Genomic DNA, 17938 nt, shown 5'->3' with positions numbered 1-17938 from the left:
AAGGTGGGCTTGGCGAGCATGACCACTGACTCATTGGACGAGGGGGTTGGTGCGCCCCATTCTTCCTCGGTGCATACTTATGGAAGTGAGTTCGTGGAATACCTGCGTCTTCTCGTCTTGTATGCTAATCAGCTGATAAGATGAACTCAAAAGACGACAGAAAACTTTGTGTGTCCACCTGCCGCCCAAGATAGCAGATCTGAGACAATGCTGGATTCTTGGGTGGTGACCTGTATTTCTTCAACTCTCTTTTTCTCCTTTCTTTTTCTTTTCTTTCCTTCCTTATATGCTTATAAGAGACCACATTGTTTATTATCCTTTTCCAAGTTTAGTTTGTTTCTACCACAAGTGAAACATTTTAACTGGTCATTTTGTGTTGCTTCACCTTAATTTAATCTGAGGGGATCACAGAACATTTACGACTCCCTGTGCTCCCAGTCCAGGCTGTAACACAGGTATCCGTGCCCTTCTAGTGCCCCAGGTGAGGTCTCATGAGAATGGAGTAGAGGGTGAGAGTCACCTCCCTTGACCTGCTGGCCACACTTCTCTTCATGCAGCCCAGGATACAGTTGGGCTTTCTGGGCTGTGAGTGCACATTGCTGGCTCATAGTCAGTTTTCCATCCACTAATACCCCCAAGTCCTTTCTGCAGGGCTGCTCCCAATCCACTCATTGCCCAGCCTGCATTTGTGCTTGGGATTGCCCCGACCCATGTGCAGGACCTTGCACTTGGCCTTGTTGAACTTCATGAGGTTCACACGGTCCCACCTCTCCAGCCTGTCCAGGTCCCTCTGGATGGCACATCCCTTCCCTCCAGCGTGTCGACCGCACCACACAGCTTGGTGTTGTCAGCAAACTTGCTGAGGGTGCACTCAATCCCACTGCCCACGGCACCAACAAAGATGTTAAACAGAGTTTAACATATGTTATAGTCCTTCAGATATCCCATATCTTTACTTTTTATTGGGGGACTGCAAACAGTTTGAGAACTATTGTTTCTTGGTGAAAAAAGAATCAGAAGTCCTTTGTTTCTGCCTTTTTGTGATGCAGCAGGTAAGTGGAGATGCAACAGAGAAGGGAAAACTTTTCAGTATTCTTCTATCTGAAATGATAATTGCTCCAATGTAGCAGGATCAGAAGATGACTTCAGAAAGTAGCTGCTCCTTCCACTCCAGAATAGTGGTACTGATTTTAACATTTTTATGAAGTTTCTGTTACATTCTTACACATTTTACTTTTAACTCAGGATACGTTTTGGCCACTGTATTGGATGTCACATAAGCAGACTAAAAAGATTTAAGGTCAATATTGAAATTAAGCAACTGTTCAGAGTAAGCAACAACCAGTAGAGCTAAAATGATGTCTTGTTCTTAAAAAGCCTTACTACTATGAGTTATGTGTCATTAGGTAGAGCACATAACTGTAATAAATGAATAGGCATAATGGGGTTTTGGACTCTGTTGCAACTCTCTGTGTGCAGTTGGTTATAGGAAAACAGCTGTTTACTCCTATTTCAGTGAAGTATTCTGATGCCTCCACTTTGTAGTAGGATTTTGGAATTTGGTGTTGGGATGGTCCTGAGATGAGAAAAGAAGGAATTGTACAGGCCTCCTTACATATGCCTGTGTTATTGTGTCACTCATCATATATATGCCTCCTCACCTCATACTCTTATGAAGTACAGCACTGCTTTCATGCCCTTCAATTTGTTAAATTTATAAAAGTTATAAATTTATAAAATTTATAATAGTTGTAGCTTTTATTTGTATGATGCATATTTGACACAAAGGTGGACAAGTGACAGATGGAAACAGCTGCAAGGAGAGAAAGAACTGGATTTATGTGTGTGGTATCTAGCAGGCAGGAGGCTTTACCTTAGCCAGGGGTTTTCCTTGGGATGCTGGGTAAAAGGACATATTAAGGGGATAAATGTAATGTTGAATCAGTGCTTTTAGTTCTGGTATGTCCTACTTTGTGAGTAGTTCTTTCCTGCACCGTGTAATGAACTGTGCCCCTAACCTTCAGTAAATATTAGTAAATGGACAAAAACTTTTTAAAATAAAAAATGCAATTGTCTAATAACTAGTAAAACCTGTGGAAAAGTTGTAAAATTGCAGAACCCATGATTTCTTTCAATTCTAACCTACCTGAGACAGAAACAGCTAGTTGGATTTTTTTTTTGAGGTTAAAAGAATTAAATTCCTGATCTTTGGAAATGCATGTTTCTTTTCTATTCTTATCAGGCCTAAGGGAAATCAGAAAAAATTAAATATTAATTGAAAATCCACCCTTTCCGAACATAGCAAGTAAAGGATGACTTCCTTAGACCAGACTTGTTCATTTTTGATTAAGGTAGTTTCATGTTTCTGTTCAGCTTTTTAAATTAAAAAGGAGAAAATGTGAAGTATGATCCTGTAAGCCTGGGAGGAGGGGGGGGGGGGGGGGGGAAGACTTCACTTACTAGAAGTCAAGTGTTCCCCTGGAGCAGTATCTTTTAAGGAATTAGAGTATCAGGAAGACAGGTAGACTACCTTTTTCCTTTAATCAGAGTAAGCTGAGACTGATTTCTGTAATAATTCTGTTTCTGACATATTGAGAAATGCACAGAGATCTCAGATCTTGTGTCTTTAACACAAAGCATCTTGTTGTGTCATGTCATGTTACAGTGTACAAAGTAACACAGACACAATATACAAAGGCTGAAATACCCAAATTTAGCAAAGCATTGTGTATTTGAAAAGTATCTGCAAAGTAAGGAAGGTAGCAGGAACAATTAAAAAGCTTTGTGTTTTCTCATCTGGCAGAGGAACAATCGAAAATAGAAGCAGAAGCGTGGTGTGTAGAAGATCCTGACTAGTTTCTGTGTCAAGAGATGTAAACAAAAAGCCTAGAGAAGGCAATGTCATGCTTAGAGAGTTGCCAGCAGAAATACAATAGAATTGCTCACTAATGTGACCAGTCTGGTGAAGCCCAGGACCTTGTAAGAGGGAAGAGCTACACACAGCTGAAGAAAGGGTGGGACACGTTAAAAGGCTATTCTGCAGGAATCCTTCACATGTGAATGGCATGGGAAAGTCTAATCACTTTTTAAAGATATAGTTAAGGTTTATAACAATTCTAAAAAATAATTTTCATATACAGTGTTTTTTTCTGGTAGTCTTTTATATGTTGTTTTGCACTTTACATTTTTACACTTACCTCAAGTTCTTCTGTGCCTTGGAAAATTTACCACGAAAGCTACGCCATTTGGGGGATTTCTTGTATTGCATATGTAGTTAGTTTAATCATCTGTTGATAGTAGACCTTTTGTAGATTGCGGAAGTTTATATTTAGCTAATCAGAACAATGATGCTGAAATAAAAAAAAAAAAAGGAACAGGAAGCAGGAATATTCATTGAAGGAGGATGAGCTTCAGCATGTTTAGAGATGTGTTTCTGATGCATGTCTATAATCTCCTTACAGATATCCACATGGAACAGACTGTTTTTTATGGATTCTCTCTAATCTGTGTAGAAACTATGTAGAGATTAGTACTTTTGGGGACTACACTGAATTAATGCTTCTGTTCATAGCCAACATTACCCACTCTTTGGATAATTAAGCAATCACATTTACTTATAGGACATTACAGCATCTCCCTGCATAGGAGAACACTGCTATTTCTAAGCGTAGTAATGACAAGATACAAAATAATAGTGTGTCAGGGCGAATCATGCAAATACTTTGATGCTAAATTCTGGGAGGCAGATGTTCTTCCACTCTTCCAAAAAATCACGACAAGATGTCCCCAGATGGTGTTGAGATGGAAAGAAGAGATATTTTGCAAACTGTCCAACCTGGTCCTCTGTAGAAGAAAAGGAAATCCCAAAACTGTTCCTGTCCGACAAATGCCTGAGAATGTTCAGGGAAGATTTTGCCAGAGTAAGAAAGGAAGTTGGCTATTGTTAGGCCCATTGTAGATGTATTTGCTCAAAGTATTGTCTTTTCTGCATGTAAATAATAGGGAGTGTATTCCATGTGGATTTGGTAAACTTCTAAAGTGCTTTTTGAAAGGGCACAACATAACTGGGATTCTTCTTCAAACATGTGTGAAGCATTTTAGTATCTTCTGTAGCGGGAAGTGGAGTCAGCTGTAGCAGCTTAGTAATATTTTGGCATAGGTCAGGCAAGTCCTTCGAGGCAAAATGTCTAGACTGATTTGGGGATTTTCCTGTGGGTTCGTTCTTTGTTAAAGAAATCAATGTCTGTCAAATTAACATTGCCAGGAGCAACAGGCGATTAAATGAACAGTAGCAGACAAATTGTTGAGTAAAACCTTGGTGACTTTGGGAGCAGGGGTCAGATTCAGAAAAAGCACTGAGGGGTCAAGATGTAAATGAGGCAGAATTTGAGCATTTAAGTCTAACGCTAGAATCCTGAAAAAAACCCCAAACAGTTCTTGCATCCCTCCTAAGATTAAAGATACCTAAGTCTTCAAGGTACCTCAACCTTTTTTTTTTTATTTAACATTCACCAGATATGAAACTTTGTGTATGCCAAAGCATCTAAGTTGTGGCAAGGCTGAACAGCTTAATATTTGCCTCCTGTGAACATTCACTTGGAGAAAAAAAAAAATTGCCTGATGCTATTCAGTCATGAATTGGTGATATGGTTTGGAGCTGTTTGTTTTTGTAGTATAAAAACATGGAAAAAGAGATCACCATTGTTTTTAACATATGACAAAAAGTAGGTAAGAGATACAGATTTTATCATAAGCTGTAATGAGTTGTTTTTTGGCCTTCACCTTTTTAAAAAGCAGTCAGACATCTTTTATGAAGTGTATGATGTGTAAGAATGATCAGTTTACCTCATTCTTCTAAAGATGTATTTTGTGGTTTCTATGTACTCTGTGCATGTATAGAGAACTACTTCATTTTCCACCATCTGCAGCTTTGGTCACCCACTATGCTTTTGCATTTTGTAGTTATACATTCAGGTCGTCTAAATGTGTGCCATGTAACATCATTGTTGTGTTTTTTCTAGTTCTATATTACAGTTTGTGTCTATAGGTTTTCTTTCTTTTCTTTCTCATTAACTATATTCTGAAATACTGAATCAAGAAGTGTTTTGAGAATTAGACAAGAGCTAGCTAAAATAATAGTAATCTACTACTTGTGTGATTTGTATGAGGACAGTACTGCAAGCCAATGTTCTTCTTTGTATGGAGTCCCAAAGACAGCATACTTCAATCTGCCTATGAAATATAATAGGTAATTACAGTTTTAGTGTAACTGCCTACTTGGTTGGTCCAAGTCAGCCTTCTTGGCTGAATAGTAAAGTAACACAAATTATTTCAGCTTGTTGAAATTCCTACTCTAGTTCTTTTGATGGTATAATAATACATATTTTAATTAGCTGTATACTAGCATCAAAATGGGGAATATCTGTGAGTTTTTCCATGTGCAGTCTAAGCATGTGAAATAACCTAAAAAATGAAGACTTTCTGCTGAGTTATCCATGGGTCATTAGGATTTTAGATCTGAATGACAATGAAGTCTGTGTAGCTTCTAAATGTTGAAAGAAAACCTGGTATCTCCTTACATGAGAAATTTATACGTTATGAACAGCACCCTTTCATTGTTGTGGTCCGTTTTGGCTTGGATTTTATCTCTGGTTTTAGTTCTATTTAAAAAATTACTTCTTTGGAACTTCAGTAGAATCATTTCATTCCTGCTGAAAACTTGTAATTTATTGGTTTTGATGCAAAATTGCAATTTTCAAATAATGCCGTTTTGCAGAGGATTTTGATCTGCCTTTCTCCATTCATCTTGAGGCTGATGCACACAGACTGTTGCTTAAATACAGGGTTGTCAACCTCACCTAATTTGTATAGTCTTCAGGATGTAATTCTGAGATGTTTTCAAAGAGATTTTACATCTGACATCTTTTTACCCTAGCAGCTTTGTTCTGAGATTAAGAGGAATAAATATTTTTTTTCCCTTTTCCTATCCTTAAAACCTACCCAGTTCTTTTCAGGATAAATATACTAAATAGATTTTGTCAATAATGGTTTAATTTATTCAAAACCTGAAGCTAGATTGGTGGTCTATTGAGAAAACTATGCTAGTTTAGATAGCTCTGTGCTTGATTAGTTCTTTGGCGCAATGGTAGAGCCAGGATATTGTGTGAATCCCCACCTTGCCCTAATTAATTTCTGCCACAAGAATGTTTGGAGAAATTCTAATGCCTTGCATAACAAAAAAATAAAAAGTTTTTTTTTGCTAATGGGATAATTACTTCCATTTTATGGTCCTCCTCATCCTGTAGGATGTCAAAGCACTTAGCAAATTCACATATTAGCTCTTGGAACTGTTTGGTGCAGTGGTGCAAAGCTGCCACCCTGGGTGAAATCGGGCATCTTTGCAGCAGTGGAAAAGCGTTTTGTCTTCAGATACGATTTTGAGGGTGTATGTTAGGGAGACACGCTGCAGTTATTCAAATGGAAAATTAGACTGGATTATGAGTGTATTGTTGTGTTACTGGATTTACCCTGATAAATGTATTGTATCCACAAGAATCACCCATTTGGCACAGACTCAAAAAATGCTGAATACTGAGCAAGAACCACTGTATCCAGCATATGGGAGACCACCCATCTAAACTGTCATCTGCTGCTTGTTTTGAGAGAGCAAAGAAAACAAGGTAGTGATTCTAGAGCTTTTAATCTCTTAGCTATTGACAGTTCAGTGTGTCTAAAGGCAAGGAAAAGGACTATTTATGATCTTGCATATTTTAAAAAATGATTCTTAGGTAAATTGTTCCAAGAGTGAATAATCTTATCTGTTGAAAAAAAATTTAAAATAAACCAGGGATTTTTAACTTGGCCTGAATATTCTTTACCTCTGTTTTGAAGCCTGATTAAATTGTCTGTTGGTTGCTTTATTTTAGAACTTGATATATTTAGGAATCTCTTTATTGGGAGAATGTGGACTTCTTCACATTTTCTTAGAATAACCTAAATAATCTGCAGTTTTCTACATTGGGACAAGATTTTTTTTTGTTTTGTCCATATAACTCTTTTCGAAGTATTTTTCCAGTTTATAAGATTAATTTTCTAAAGTGTGAACAATGAGTCCTAACACAGTATTTTGGCTACTACTGTTGTAAGATAGAATATTAAAAATTTCTTCTTGATGTTGTAATTAAAATATGACTTTTTAAAAAGCTGAAATTGTATACAAGGTCTGAAATTCCATGGTCAGCTGCATGCTCGAAATGACCCTTGTGTCCTTTTCTGATAATCCGAAAAATCAATACTGTCTCATAGTTACTCAGCACCTGTTTTATGAAGTCAGTTTGATTAATAACCAGCTCTTAGTTGCATTGGGTATTTCATTTTCATATCAGTACCATTGTTTGTTGTCACCTAGTTTGTATTCTCACTATGCTAGTTTGAGTGGACTTTGTTGGAGTAACGTTAGGAATATATCTGCTTGTGTGGCACAAGAGAGGAAGACTGAAGGCAGGACTGAGGTTTGATTTTGGTGATCTGTTATTGTTTCAGGATTGTATGTGTAAACTGGGACTTTACCAGCAATGATATTCATCCTAGTTGCCAGTCATAGGCACGCAATGTATTCCGAGTCCTGTCTGCTAGGACACCTTGTGTCCACACTGCAAATGATGTGCTTTAGCCGGTGCCCTTGCATATGACTTCCACCTTGATTCCACCAAAAGGGTAGTGACTTTGAGCTCTTCAGCATGCATTTTGTATGATTCTGAGTAGGGATGCAGGAAGGACTTGCACCAAAAAGAACCCGTTCTGCACACTACATTAGTAATGGAGACCCAACCTTTGACATTTCTTGTTTGTACCTACCAATACCCTTCTTTCCTTGGCAAAGCACTTCCAGTTATTCTTGATTACATTTTTATTCCTTAATATCAAAGCTGCACTTTTTCCCCTCTCTCTACAGGTTGATCATGATTTGTCTAGGAGAACATAGCAGACCTCCTTCTCTGGAAGGACTGAATTATGAATTACTCTGGGTATGTAGGGATTAGGGCTCTCCATGTAATTTTCAAGCAGAACTAGGGTTTTTAAAATGATAATGTTTTTATGATTTTGATGTGAAGTTGAGTATGTGTACTTTTACAGGATGATTGGTTTGAATGGACCTCTCCTTTTGCCGAGAGAGAAGCAGTAGCAGCCAGAATAAGATTAAGACTTGAAGAGTAGTCTTTAATCATAGAATCATTTAGGTTGGAAAAGACCTTAAAGATCACAGAGTCCAACCATTAACCTACCACTGCCAAGTCCACCTCTAAATCATGTTCCTAAGCACCACCTCTACATGTCTTTTAAATACCTTCAGGGATGGTGACTCAACCACTTCTGTGGGCAGCCTGTTTTGGTGCTTGATAACCCTTTCAGTGAAGAAATTTTTCCAAATATCCAATCTAAACCTCCTCTGGTGCAACTTGAGGCAATGATACAAACACTGTCATAATAATCCTGTAGGATATCTGCAGGTATCTTAAGGCATGGATTTAAGAACAGAAAAGATAGCTCTTACACTTTTTCAGAAGAATTTTAAAGCTTGATGTATCTGTTTCTTTTATCCAGTCACACTTAAGGATTCTGGGGCTAGGACCTAGTCCTGTGATTATACATCAGCTTCTTTTTCATTTTGAGGTCAGAGCTAGAAAATGACAGCCAATAAAATAGATATCTTTTCTAATTGTCTCATTACCTTATTTCAGTGCTTTTGTTGTAGTGATTCCTTGATGAATCTAAATCAAAGTAAATGACATATTTTCTTAGAAGTTTTGATACAGTAAAACGCTGAAGACAAAGGATTTCCAATCTAGCTCATTAGTCCTAAATCCTGTCTTTTGGTTAGAGAATCACATGTGACTTGTTGCTTAGAAGAAAATTGAAGGAACCTGTCCAAAATAGACAGAAATTTCCGTGTAAAAATTTTGTTCCTAGATCTTACACAATGATTTGGTTTAATTTATGCTCAGAAGTGCAAACTTTTGATATAAATGTGTGTTCTCTGCATCCATATGCATTTCTGAATTCCACTGAGTTTCTGCTTTTACATTTTGTGACGGTGAGCTTTTCAAGTAAATTTGTGTTTAAAGAAGAAAAAAAAAAAAGCAGAGTTATCCCCAATCCTGGCTACTAGCTAAAACTTTAAACAGTGATAGGGAAAGCAAATTTCATGTTGCCCACACTGTGTGTTTGTGCTCTGCATTCTTGCCTGTAGGACTCCTACTGCCTAGCAGCAAGGTGTGTACAGTGAACTCTGTCAGCCTCAACATATAGAGAGATCATAAACTGCTTTCAGAGAAGTCGTAACAGGAAGAAGTGCATAGCTGACCTGATTTGGGAGCTCATATGCCTGCCTACGACAGGAGTATAGAACATCTTTGCTGGTGATGGCAGTGTGAACTGCAGTCATTAACCCAGGACATTTATTCCAGAAAGGGAAGAAGCGAAATTATTCTTTTGTTTGTAACTTTTAAAAAGATACTTGAAATTCTTACCATTTTTAACACTTGTCTCAATATTTTAAACCTTTAATTGCACATTGTGTTCAATTTCATGGAATCATAGAATCATTTAGGTTGAAAAAGACCTTTAAGATAATTACTTCAATCAAAATTAATGGAGACATAGAGATTTCAATGATGTTAAGTACCTGTATAGTTTTTGAAAAATTAGCAAGTGTAAGAAGTAGGGAAACCCAAATGAATGCCTTCAGGTTGTTAGGCTTTCAGCTCTGTGGTTGAAATGTGAATTCAGCTGTTATCTTCTGTTTTACTTGGTCATACATCTTTTAGTACCTGAGATCTTGGAACCATCCAATACATAAGCTCTTTAATGGGTATTTAGTGAACTTATAAGCAACTTGAGTACCTGGGCAGCCAGGAAATATTCAGAGGATCTGATGGTAGAGTGCAGGGAAAGCATGGCATATATGGAGAGGACATTTGCGGTTACTGCATTGAAAGGCATTGGGATATAGACACAGATCTGTAGAAAAACAGGCTTGCTTAATTCTGTTAAATTGCTGTATCTTTATTTTCACTGTGAAGCACTGCTCTATCTGAATGTATGTCACAGCAATTTTACTAATTAACTGCAGTAGAAATTGTTTCAGAGATGAGCTTATTTGAACTCACATTAATCACACTGTTTTCTTTGTTCATGTGTTTCCTCCTGTTTGCTGCCTCTGTTATTTCTCATTTAACTGTGGCGTATTGCTGTAGGGTGAGTGCTTGCTGCAAATCCACCGTTGGATTCAGCATTTTTTGGTTTCTATGGTAATGAACGTGACAAAAAAAATCTTTATTAAATAACGATAAAAATAGGCCAATTCAGGTTCAGCAAGAGGTTGTGTCTGCTTCTTTTTTAACTTAGTAAAATGTTCCTGATGATGAATGTTCATGATGTACTCTGGCACTTCAGCAGTGGAAACTTGATTTGCAAGGATCTGGAAAAATCGTAAAGCGCTCTATTGTTAATGAGTTATTCATTTTCATTGCAAATGTTCTGATACTGTTATAGAATGGATTTACATGGGAGAGTAAAATGGAGATAGTTGCTGCCAACAATGGAAAAAGTACTAAAGATCACACAGCCAGTGGTTACAAAAGTGTAAGTCTGCCTCTATTCAGGCTTTAAAGGTACCTTTGGTAAAGGAGCAAATCTGAAGATTTTCTTTCAGTTAATTCAGAATACTGATTTTGTTTACTTATTATAAAACTAAGGAATGATGAATAAGAAAATGACAGTGCCGTAATGAAAAATTTTTTGCATCTGTGTATGTTCTGCTGTATGGTTACCAGTTCCCATATATCCATTCAAAATCTTTTATCAGTATAAAGATACAGTAAAATAGTGCATGTTAACAGTAAAAGCAGTTATTAATGTTAAATACTACTTCTTTATAATTTTACTTGTTCAATGTAATTTATTTGAAACAAGTTAGCTTATAGACTATTAATAAATACCAGGGAGATACAGGCTGTGTAGCTGTTCTTTTCTCTAACCCCTTATTCCATGTTTACAGCTAAGCAACAACAGTATAAGTTTCATTTTAGGAAGTAATATTATTTATCAAAATATTTTCAAACTAATCTAGGGGATGGGGGAAGAAGAATTTGTGTAATGTTAAAATCTGGATCTCACTCCACTCATAGCTCTTTACTTAAACACCCACTCTTGGAAAACAAACAAGCCACCCACAAAAAAAGAAAAATCAGTCCCCAATGCTACCTATTAGAATGCCTTTGAATATTCAACAGTTTAAAAGCATTTTTTGATAACGTATTTCCTTCGGTGTCACTTGAAGAGCTAAACTCACCAGATTTCTTTCTTCTGTGGATATTTCCAGCGGTTTTCACCGTTTCACATCTGTGGTCTGAAACTTAAACCGTGTCTGTTGTTTCACGAAGCTATGTGTGCATGTCAAGTTTAGTTAACTCTGTCAAATTTTATGTTAAAAAGCCTTTCAGTCAAAAAGAGACTCTAGAAATAGAGTTTTAAACAGGTGGTTGTAATGTAGATTGCATCTAGGTGTACAATGAAATACATACAGAAGACTTAGGATGAGAATATTTGCATGCCTGGGTCACTAAGAATTTTCATTATAGATATTCTACAATTTTTGTTACAGGTAGTCTCCATAATACTTGATTTGTTAATTGAATTTCTTAGGGCAATATAGAAGCTTTCAAATTCTACGCCTTAAATATGGATTTAAAATTTCACTCATGGAACTGTTTAGCACATGGGTAATATATAAACTAAGCTGATCTTGAGCTGATACTTCCACTTCATTGTTCTCCTCTGACATCATTGTATCAGACTTGCAGAAGAGTACACTGTGACAATATGTCTAGGTTTAAACAATTACAGATAATTAGAGTGGTAAATGTCATGATGTACAAGTGTTAGTGAAATATGTTTTTAATTATTACTTTGCTTTGTGTCATATTTCATCCCTTGAAGCCAACAATACCGTCAAGAAGCTTTAGCCCATTTATGGAATTTCTCCACTCCCTACTAATTATCTGTAATTAATACCTTGCTAAAAAGTTGGAATTGCTTGGTCTTGTCCTAGTATTGTTCATTACCTATATATTTAAAAATGTAACTTAATTTTAATTCAAAGTAAATTCTTCCACAGGTAAATTTTTCTGAAATTTTCTCTTCTGAGGCAAAATAGAAATATTTATTTGTTTTTTAATCTGTATGTTATTCATGCTGGTAGAAAATAGTTTGCATTCTACTAGAAAATTTTCCTTAAAAACAAAACAAAGAAAGGAAATGTTTTGGTAATAAATATTTGAAATTGAAAGTTACTAGGCCATTTCTGGTTTCATTGACAGTTTATCTCTGGCTGTCTTTACTCAAGAGATCACTCCATTTTACATATTTTAGAGCTAGAGTTCCCTATTCCTTTCTATTTTCTGCTGACCTTTTTTGTATCTTGACTATTTAAAGACTATAAATAATTTTTGCTTAGTTTAAAAATATTCAGAAGTATCTTTTTGAAACCTCTGTTTTCTTTAATATTCTGAAGTCTTTCTAAGTTACTCTATCTTCTTGTGTCTTTTGTTACTCAAAGCACTTAAAAACTTCTGTAGAAGAGTATAACACTTTTTAAGTGGACTGTGTAAAAGGATCTTTTTGTTTGCAGTCACGATAAAATATATGAAAAAATTACAAATTTAAGTAATATAAAAGTGATACCTGTAATTTTTCTAAGATGTCTTTGTGTATTAGTAATATAATTCATATGTATAATGCCGATGAATTCCTTGAATTTCCCTGATGCATTATAAAATAAGAATAGAAACTAAAATTTTTCTTCATCTTTTTTATTAAACTTCTTGAGGAAATTATATTAAAAAAGGCAAGTTGTATTGCAGCACTCTCACTGGGATCTTCTTTAACCCACTTAGTTTTTTGCATTCTTGACACTTTTGAATTCTTGAATCCTGGAGAATACTGTAAATTAGTGAGCGCAGTATCTGGACTGTCACGTTTTATTCAAAACATGAATTCATAAACATGATTAAGTCTGATGCAGTGAAAGGGTTATTTCAGCTTTTGTAAAGAAAAGCTTATGCATTGCAGAGCTCATTACCGTTCTTTAAGGAGTTAACCAGCATGTTGTTTGGTAACAGCCTACTTGCATAATAAGATGTTTCACTGAGGCTTTTACTGCAGTCTCTTTAAGGCAACCAAAGAGATCTAGGCTAAGAGTAAGGATTTAACAGAGTACATTGTTTGTTAGAAGATAAGAAACAAGGTAAAGTGTATGGCCAGTTTTCATAGCAGTAAATGACCAGTGGAGTTTTGTGAAGATCTGTGCTGGGACCTGTGCAGTTCTTTCGTTCATAAATAATTTGGAACAGGAAGTAGGGATACCTTTTTTTTTTTTTTTCTAGGTAGTAGAGATGAGGGCTAACTAAGAAGGTTTGTGGAAGGATGTTATGGTAAAATTGATAGGTAAGTGTAGAGAAATGTAAAGGAAAGCAAAAGGGTTGATCAAAGTATTGAAGTAGGTTCCACACATGATATGACTGCATAGATGTTGATCTCTTTATCTGTGGAAAAATGTGAGAAGAGATGTGGTAGAGCATTTTGAAGGGCTGAGAAGGTGGTTTTGCACTCCCTTTTATGTCAGAACATATGTGGTCAAAAGAGTGATGAATCAGATGCTCTGTGATGCTGCTATTCAAAAATTAATTGGGTGAATTCAGGATTCCTATAATGCACTGAGAACTGTTAAGGTAGTTGCTTCTGGTTCAGTGTGTCCCTCAGGGACATCTTAATTTAGGGGTTTTCTAAGCCAGGATAGTAGTTTTATATGAGGTCAAGGGAGTATTCTGGGAAAATAAGAAGATATGATTGCCTTGTTCTTACTTACTTGTCCTTGACTATCCACTGTCAACCTCTACTGGAGACTGGATACTGGGCTAGCCAGCCTGTGGTCTTATCAAATACATCCCTTTTTAATGAAAGATTCTATTTTAAATTATCCTTCCTTGTTACATGTAATTCATGTTTCTGGATTGACTAGTAATTTAGCAATATGAAAATAGACTAGAATGCTATGTTAATCACCTCAATTAATCTTGAGGTAGTCCTGTCTGATAAGCTCCCAATTCCTGCTTTTGTACCTCCCTATGTTTTGGTTTGAGAAACTCAGTTTTCCATTGATAGGATTCTTATAATCACTAACTATAGGAAGGCAAACTGCTTGGGAAGGATGTGTTGAGAGAAGAATGCCTCTTACAGATGACTAAAAAAGTGGACAAACTTGTTTTATTGTTTTATTTTTAGTTTTTATATCTGGAAAGTTTATAAAGCAGCATGAAACTTTGCTATTTTGTGTGCAGATAGCTGGAGAATATTTTAGAGGGAAACATAAGGAATACAGAGGTTCTCAGTTACTACCATCCTTTTTTTGATGCTGCAAAACCAAAACAGACAAGACATTCGAAGAGTTATGCTTTAACAATTTATTAACCCATTCCCATATTCTAAAAGTTTGTCACTAGGTTGGTGATTTCTTTTGGTGAGGCCTCAACTCCATCAAAAATTGTTTTTAGACATGTAACTTCTCATTGGTTTTAGTTAACAACATAAAGGTGTAGCAAGATACTTGCAGCACCTAACTGTGTTTGTGCTTATAAAGTGTTTATTTACTTCTGCAACACTTTGCTGGATAGGTATAATTTGTCATAAGATTCTTGGAAGGGTTTTATTTCTGATTCTGAACCTATCTACCTAATACAGCATGTATTAATCTGGACAGAACTATTAAGATATAAGGTTTAATTAATGAAAGAAAATCTGTTAATATTTGAAAGTATGTTTTCTTTAATACTAATTAAGAATATATATTCTTTTAAAATTTCTACAGTGTACAGACTATGATCTGGATTACGGAACTGAATGTTTGCATCTGGCTCTGAAATACTGTAAAACAAATGCCAAACTTGTTGAAGGAACAGCTGACCTCTGGAAGGTAAAGGCAATAATAGTCTCTGTTTTTTTTTTTTTTTTTAATAAATAAAATTTGCACATTACCATAAACATTCAGTTATGTTTTAAATTGTAAAAGTTAGGCTTTTCTCTTCCAAACTTCAGAATTGTTTTTGGATTATCGTGAACTTTTTTTTGGAGCTCATTGTATACAGACTTTGGCAGACGTTACCAGAGATAATCAGTAAAGACAGTATTTATCTTGAAGTAGGAAAACCAACTAGGTATTTGAATAACCTGAGAATCTATAAAACTATAAATCCCTAATCTCTAAAGATAAGAACATTGTTTTATAAAATGAGCTTTCTCCTGACTTTTCTTTGTCTTTTGTGTATTTTCCTCCACTTTTCCCATGATGACAGTGCTTTTTCTCTGTTGCCAAATAACCTGGCTGACAACAGTTTGATTTTTAGAGCAGTTCTTTACATTCAGTAACACTGTAATGTTTAAGACCTCTTCAAACAATCTTTTAAATATTTTAATCATCATTCACCTCGTCTAATAATCTAGGTTTCTGATGACTGATAAAGCAGGTGTGTATACAGGTGCCAAAGGATACATCTCTGCTGCTTATAAGAATCCATTTTCATTGATTTGGGTGGTGGGACATTATTCTTTTTCAGTAGCTGTTGTGTCATGCAATTTTTAAGTGTTTCCTTTTTTTAAAAAAATTTATTCATTACCACATTGAAGGATCTGGAAGCAGCTCAAATCACTCCATCTGTCTTTGACAGTAAATTTCCTCCAATGGGGCATGATTTCTAATAAGATGACAGTAAATCTTACACAGAAAGGTAATTTCCTGAGTCTGCAGTGCAAATTTCCTGTGCAATTTAGCAGCAAAATTTACTTATGTATTGGTTGCATACAGCAACTTGTTTCAATATCTTTCTGGGGACAAAGACTTTCTGAAATAGTATATTGTCTGTTTTCCTAAACAGTCTTCTAAGGGATAGATTATGTCATGAATATTTGCATTATTTCACTTTTTGGATGGTTTCATTGTTCTCATTGCAAAGTATGGTACTTACATGAAGGGTAAAAAATACATAATGTTAGTTTAGATCTTCATAATGTTTATTTAGTTCTTTACTATTTGTAGATACTACTGATACCCAGCAGATGCAGTGTAGTCTTTTGACCAAGAGTGATAGAATAATTAAGAGCGAAGGAGATATCTAGATGTCATCTGGTCCAACACCTTGTGGAGAGTGGGGCCAGGTTAGTTAGATTACACTGTGCAGAGCCTTGTCCAGTTGAGTTTTGAATATCTCCAAGAATGGAGATTTCACAGACTCTCTGGGGAAAACAATTCCAATGCATATCCCCACATATGGAGGAGACTTTTTTCATAGTATTTAGTCAGCATTTCCATTGCTGCCTTTTATGCTGGGAAAAGATGAAAGGCCAACAGAAAGATCGTCAAGAAAAGTCCAGTTTATTCTTTTCTATGGCCATTAATTATGACATTTCCCCACCCTTCATCTTCTGTTTTTTGGGCTGAACAAGCCAAGTTCTCTTACACCATCTTTGCAGCCCTCTGCTTGGACTTCCTCCTGTTCTTCACTGCATTATATTGGGGAACCCAAAAGTAGAAACAGTACTCTGGTGTGTTCTCAAAAGTGCTGAATACAGGGGAATAATCCCTGTATGGTCTGTCATGAAGTCTACTTCCTTATTAATACAGCCCAGTCAGTTGGACTCCTTTTCTGCACTGCTACACACTGCTGACTCATGCTCAGAAGCTCCTCTTCTGCAAAGCTGTTTTCTATATTTTGGCATCAGTATGGACTGATACACAGGGTTATTCTGTCCCAGTTGCAGAACAAGGTTATATTTCACAAGGTTTCTGTCAGTCTCTTTCTCCAGCCTTTCAGGTTCCTTCTAAATGAGTGTTGTACCCTTGAGCATATTGCATACTTCCCCATTTGTTGTCATTTACTAGTTTGCTAAGGGTATTTCCCCTTTGCCAGGTTATTAACATGTTAGACAACATTGTCCCCAGTATCAGCCCCTGAGAAACAGCACTAGTAACCAGCTCCCAGTTACACTTCAGACTTGAGCTTGTGCAAATCTCTGTTTTAGAAGAGAATTGTTAGTGAACTTAAAGGAGAAGTGTTAGTGCCACTCCAACATTGTCAGTGAAATGAAATCCGGATGCTGTTAATTTTCTAGCATGAGGGACCCATTGCAGTAGCACTGGACTTTATCAATGTATAAACACATGGAAAATGATAACATGTGAAAAGTGAATTCCTTGTAGCTGCTCAGATACTGGACAGAGAACTTTTTTAGCTGGTGGCATACTGGAGAATATAATGGAGAAGGAGATTCAGATAGAAAAGCTGAAAATATTGTGGACTAGGTGAAAGAGTCTGTATTGGATTTAAGGGTCAAGGTTTTGGCAGCCAGGGGGCTACAGGGGTGGCTTCTGTGAGAAGCTGCTAGAAGCTTCCCCTGTGTCTGATAGAGCTGATGCTAGCCGGCTCCAGGATGGACCCACTGCTGGCCAAGGCCGAGCCCATCAGCGATGGTAGTAATGCCTCTGGGATAACATATTTAAAAAGGGGGAAAAAAAAAATCCTTGGACAACAGTAGCCGAGAGAGGAGTGAGAATATGTGAGAGCAGCAGCCCTGCAAACACCAAGGTCGGTGAAGAAGGAGGGGGAGGAGGTGCTCTGGGTGCTGGAGCAGAGACTCCCCTGCAGCCCATGATGAAGACCCTGGCGAGGCAGCTGTGCCCTGCACCCAGGGAGGGTAACGGTGGAGCAGATCTCCACCTGCAGCCCGGGGAGGGCCCCACGCTGGAGCAGGGGGGTGAGCCCAAAGGGGGCTGGGACCCCGTGGGGAGCCCACGCTGGAGCAGGCTCCTGGCAGGACCTGTGGCCCC

General features: G+C 36.8%; 1 protein-coding gene across 6 annotated transcripts in view; it reads left to right on the top strand.

Annotated features, from left to right (window-relative positions):
- The window catches only part of CRPPA (CDP-L-ribitol pyrophosphorylase A), a 136421-nt gene that overhangs the window by 29144 nt on the left and 89339 nt on the right, over nt 1-17938 (top strand). For all 6 annotated transcript variants that reach the window (XR_012633219.1, XM_074900354.1, XM_074900353.1 and 3 more), the window contains exon 4: nt 14927-15031. Coding sequence is in view for 5 of the 6 variants with exons in the window: in XM_074900354.1 (XP_074756455.1) it covers nt 14927-15031 (105 nt within the window). In the remaining variant the exon portion in view is untranslated. The remainder of the gene's footprint in view (nt 1-14926; nt 15032-17938) is intronic.

Source organism: Athene noctua, chromosome 2 (assembly GCF_965140245.1).
Source record: "Athene noctua chromosome 2, bAthNoc1.hap1.1, whole genome shotgun sequence".
Classification (NCBI taxonomy): Eukaryota; Metazoa; Chordata; class Aves; order Strigiformes; family Strigidae; genus Athene; species Athene noctua.
This window is presented reverse-complemented; position numbering and strand designations above follow the sequence as displayed.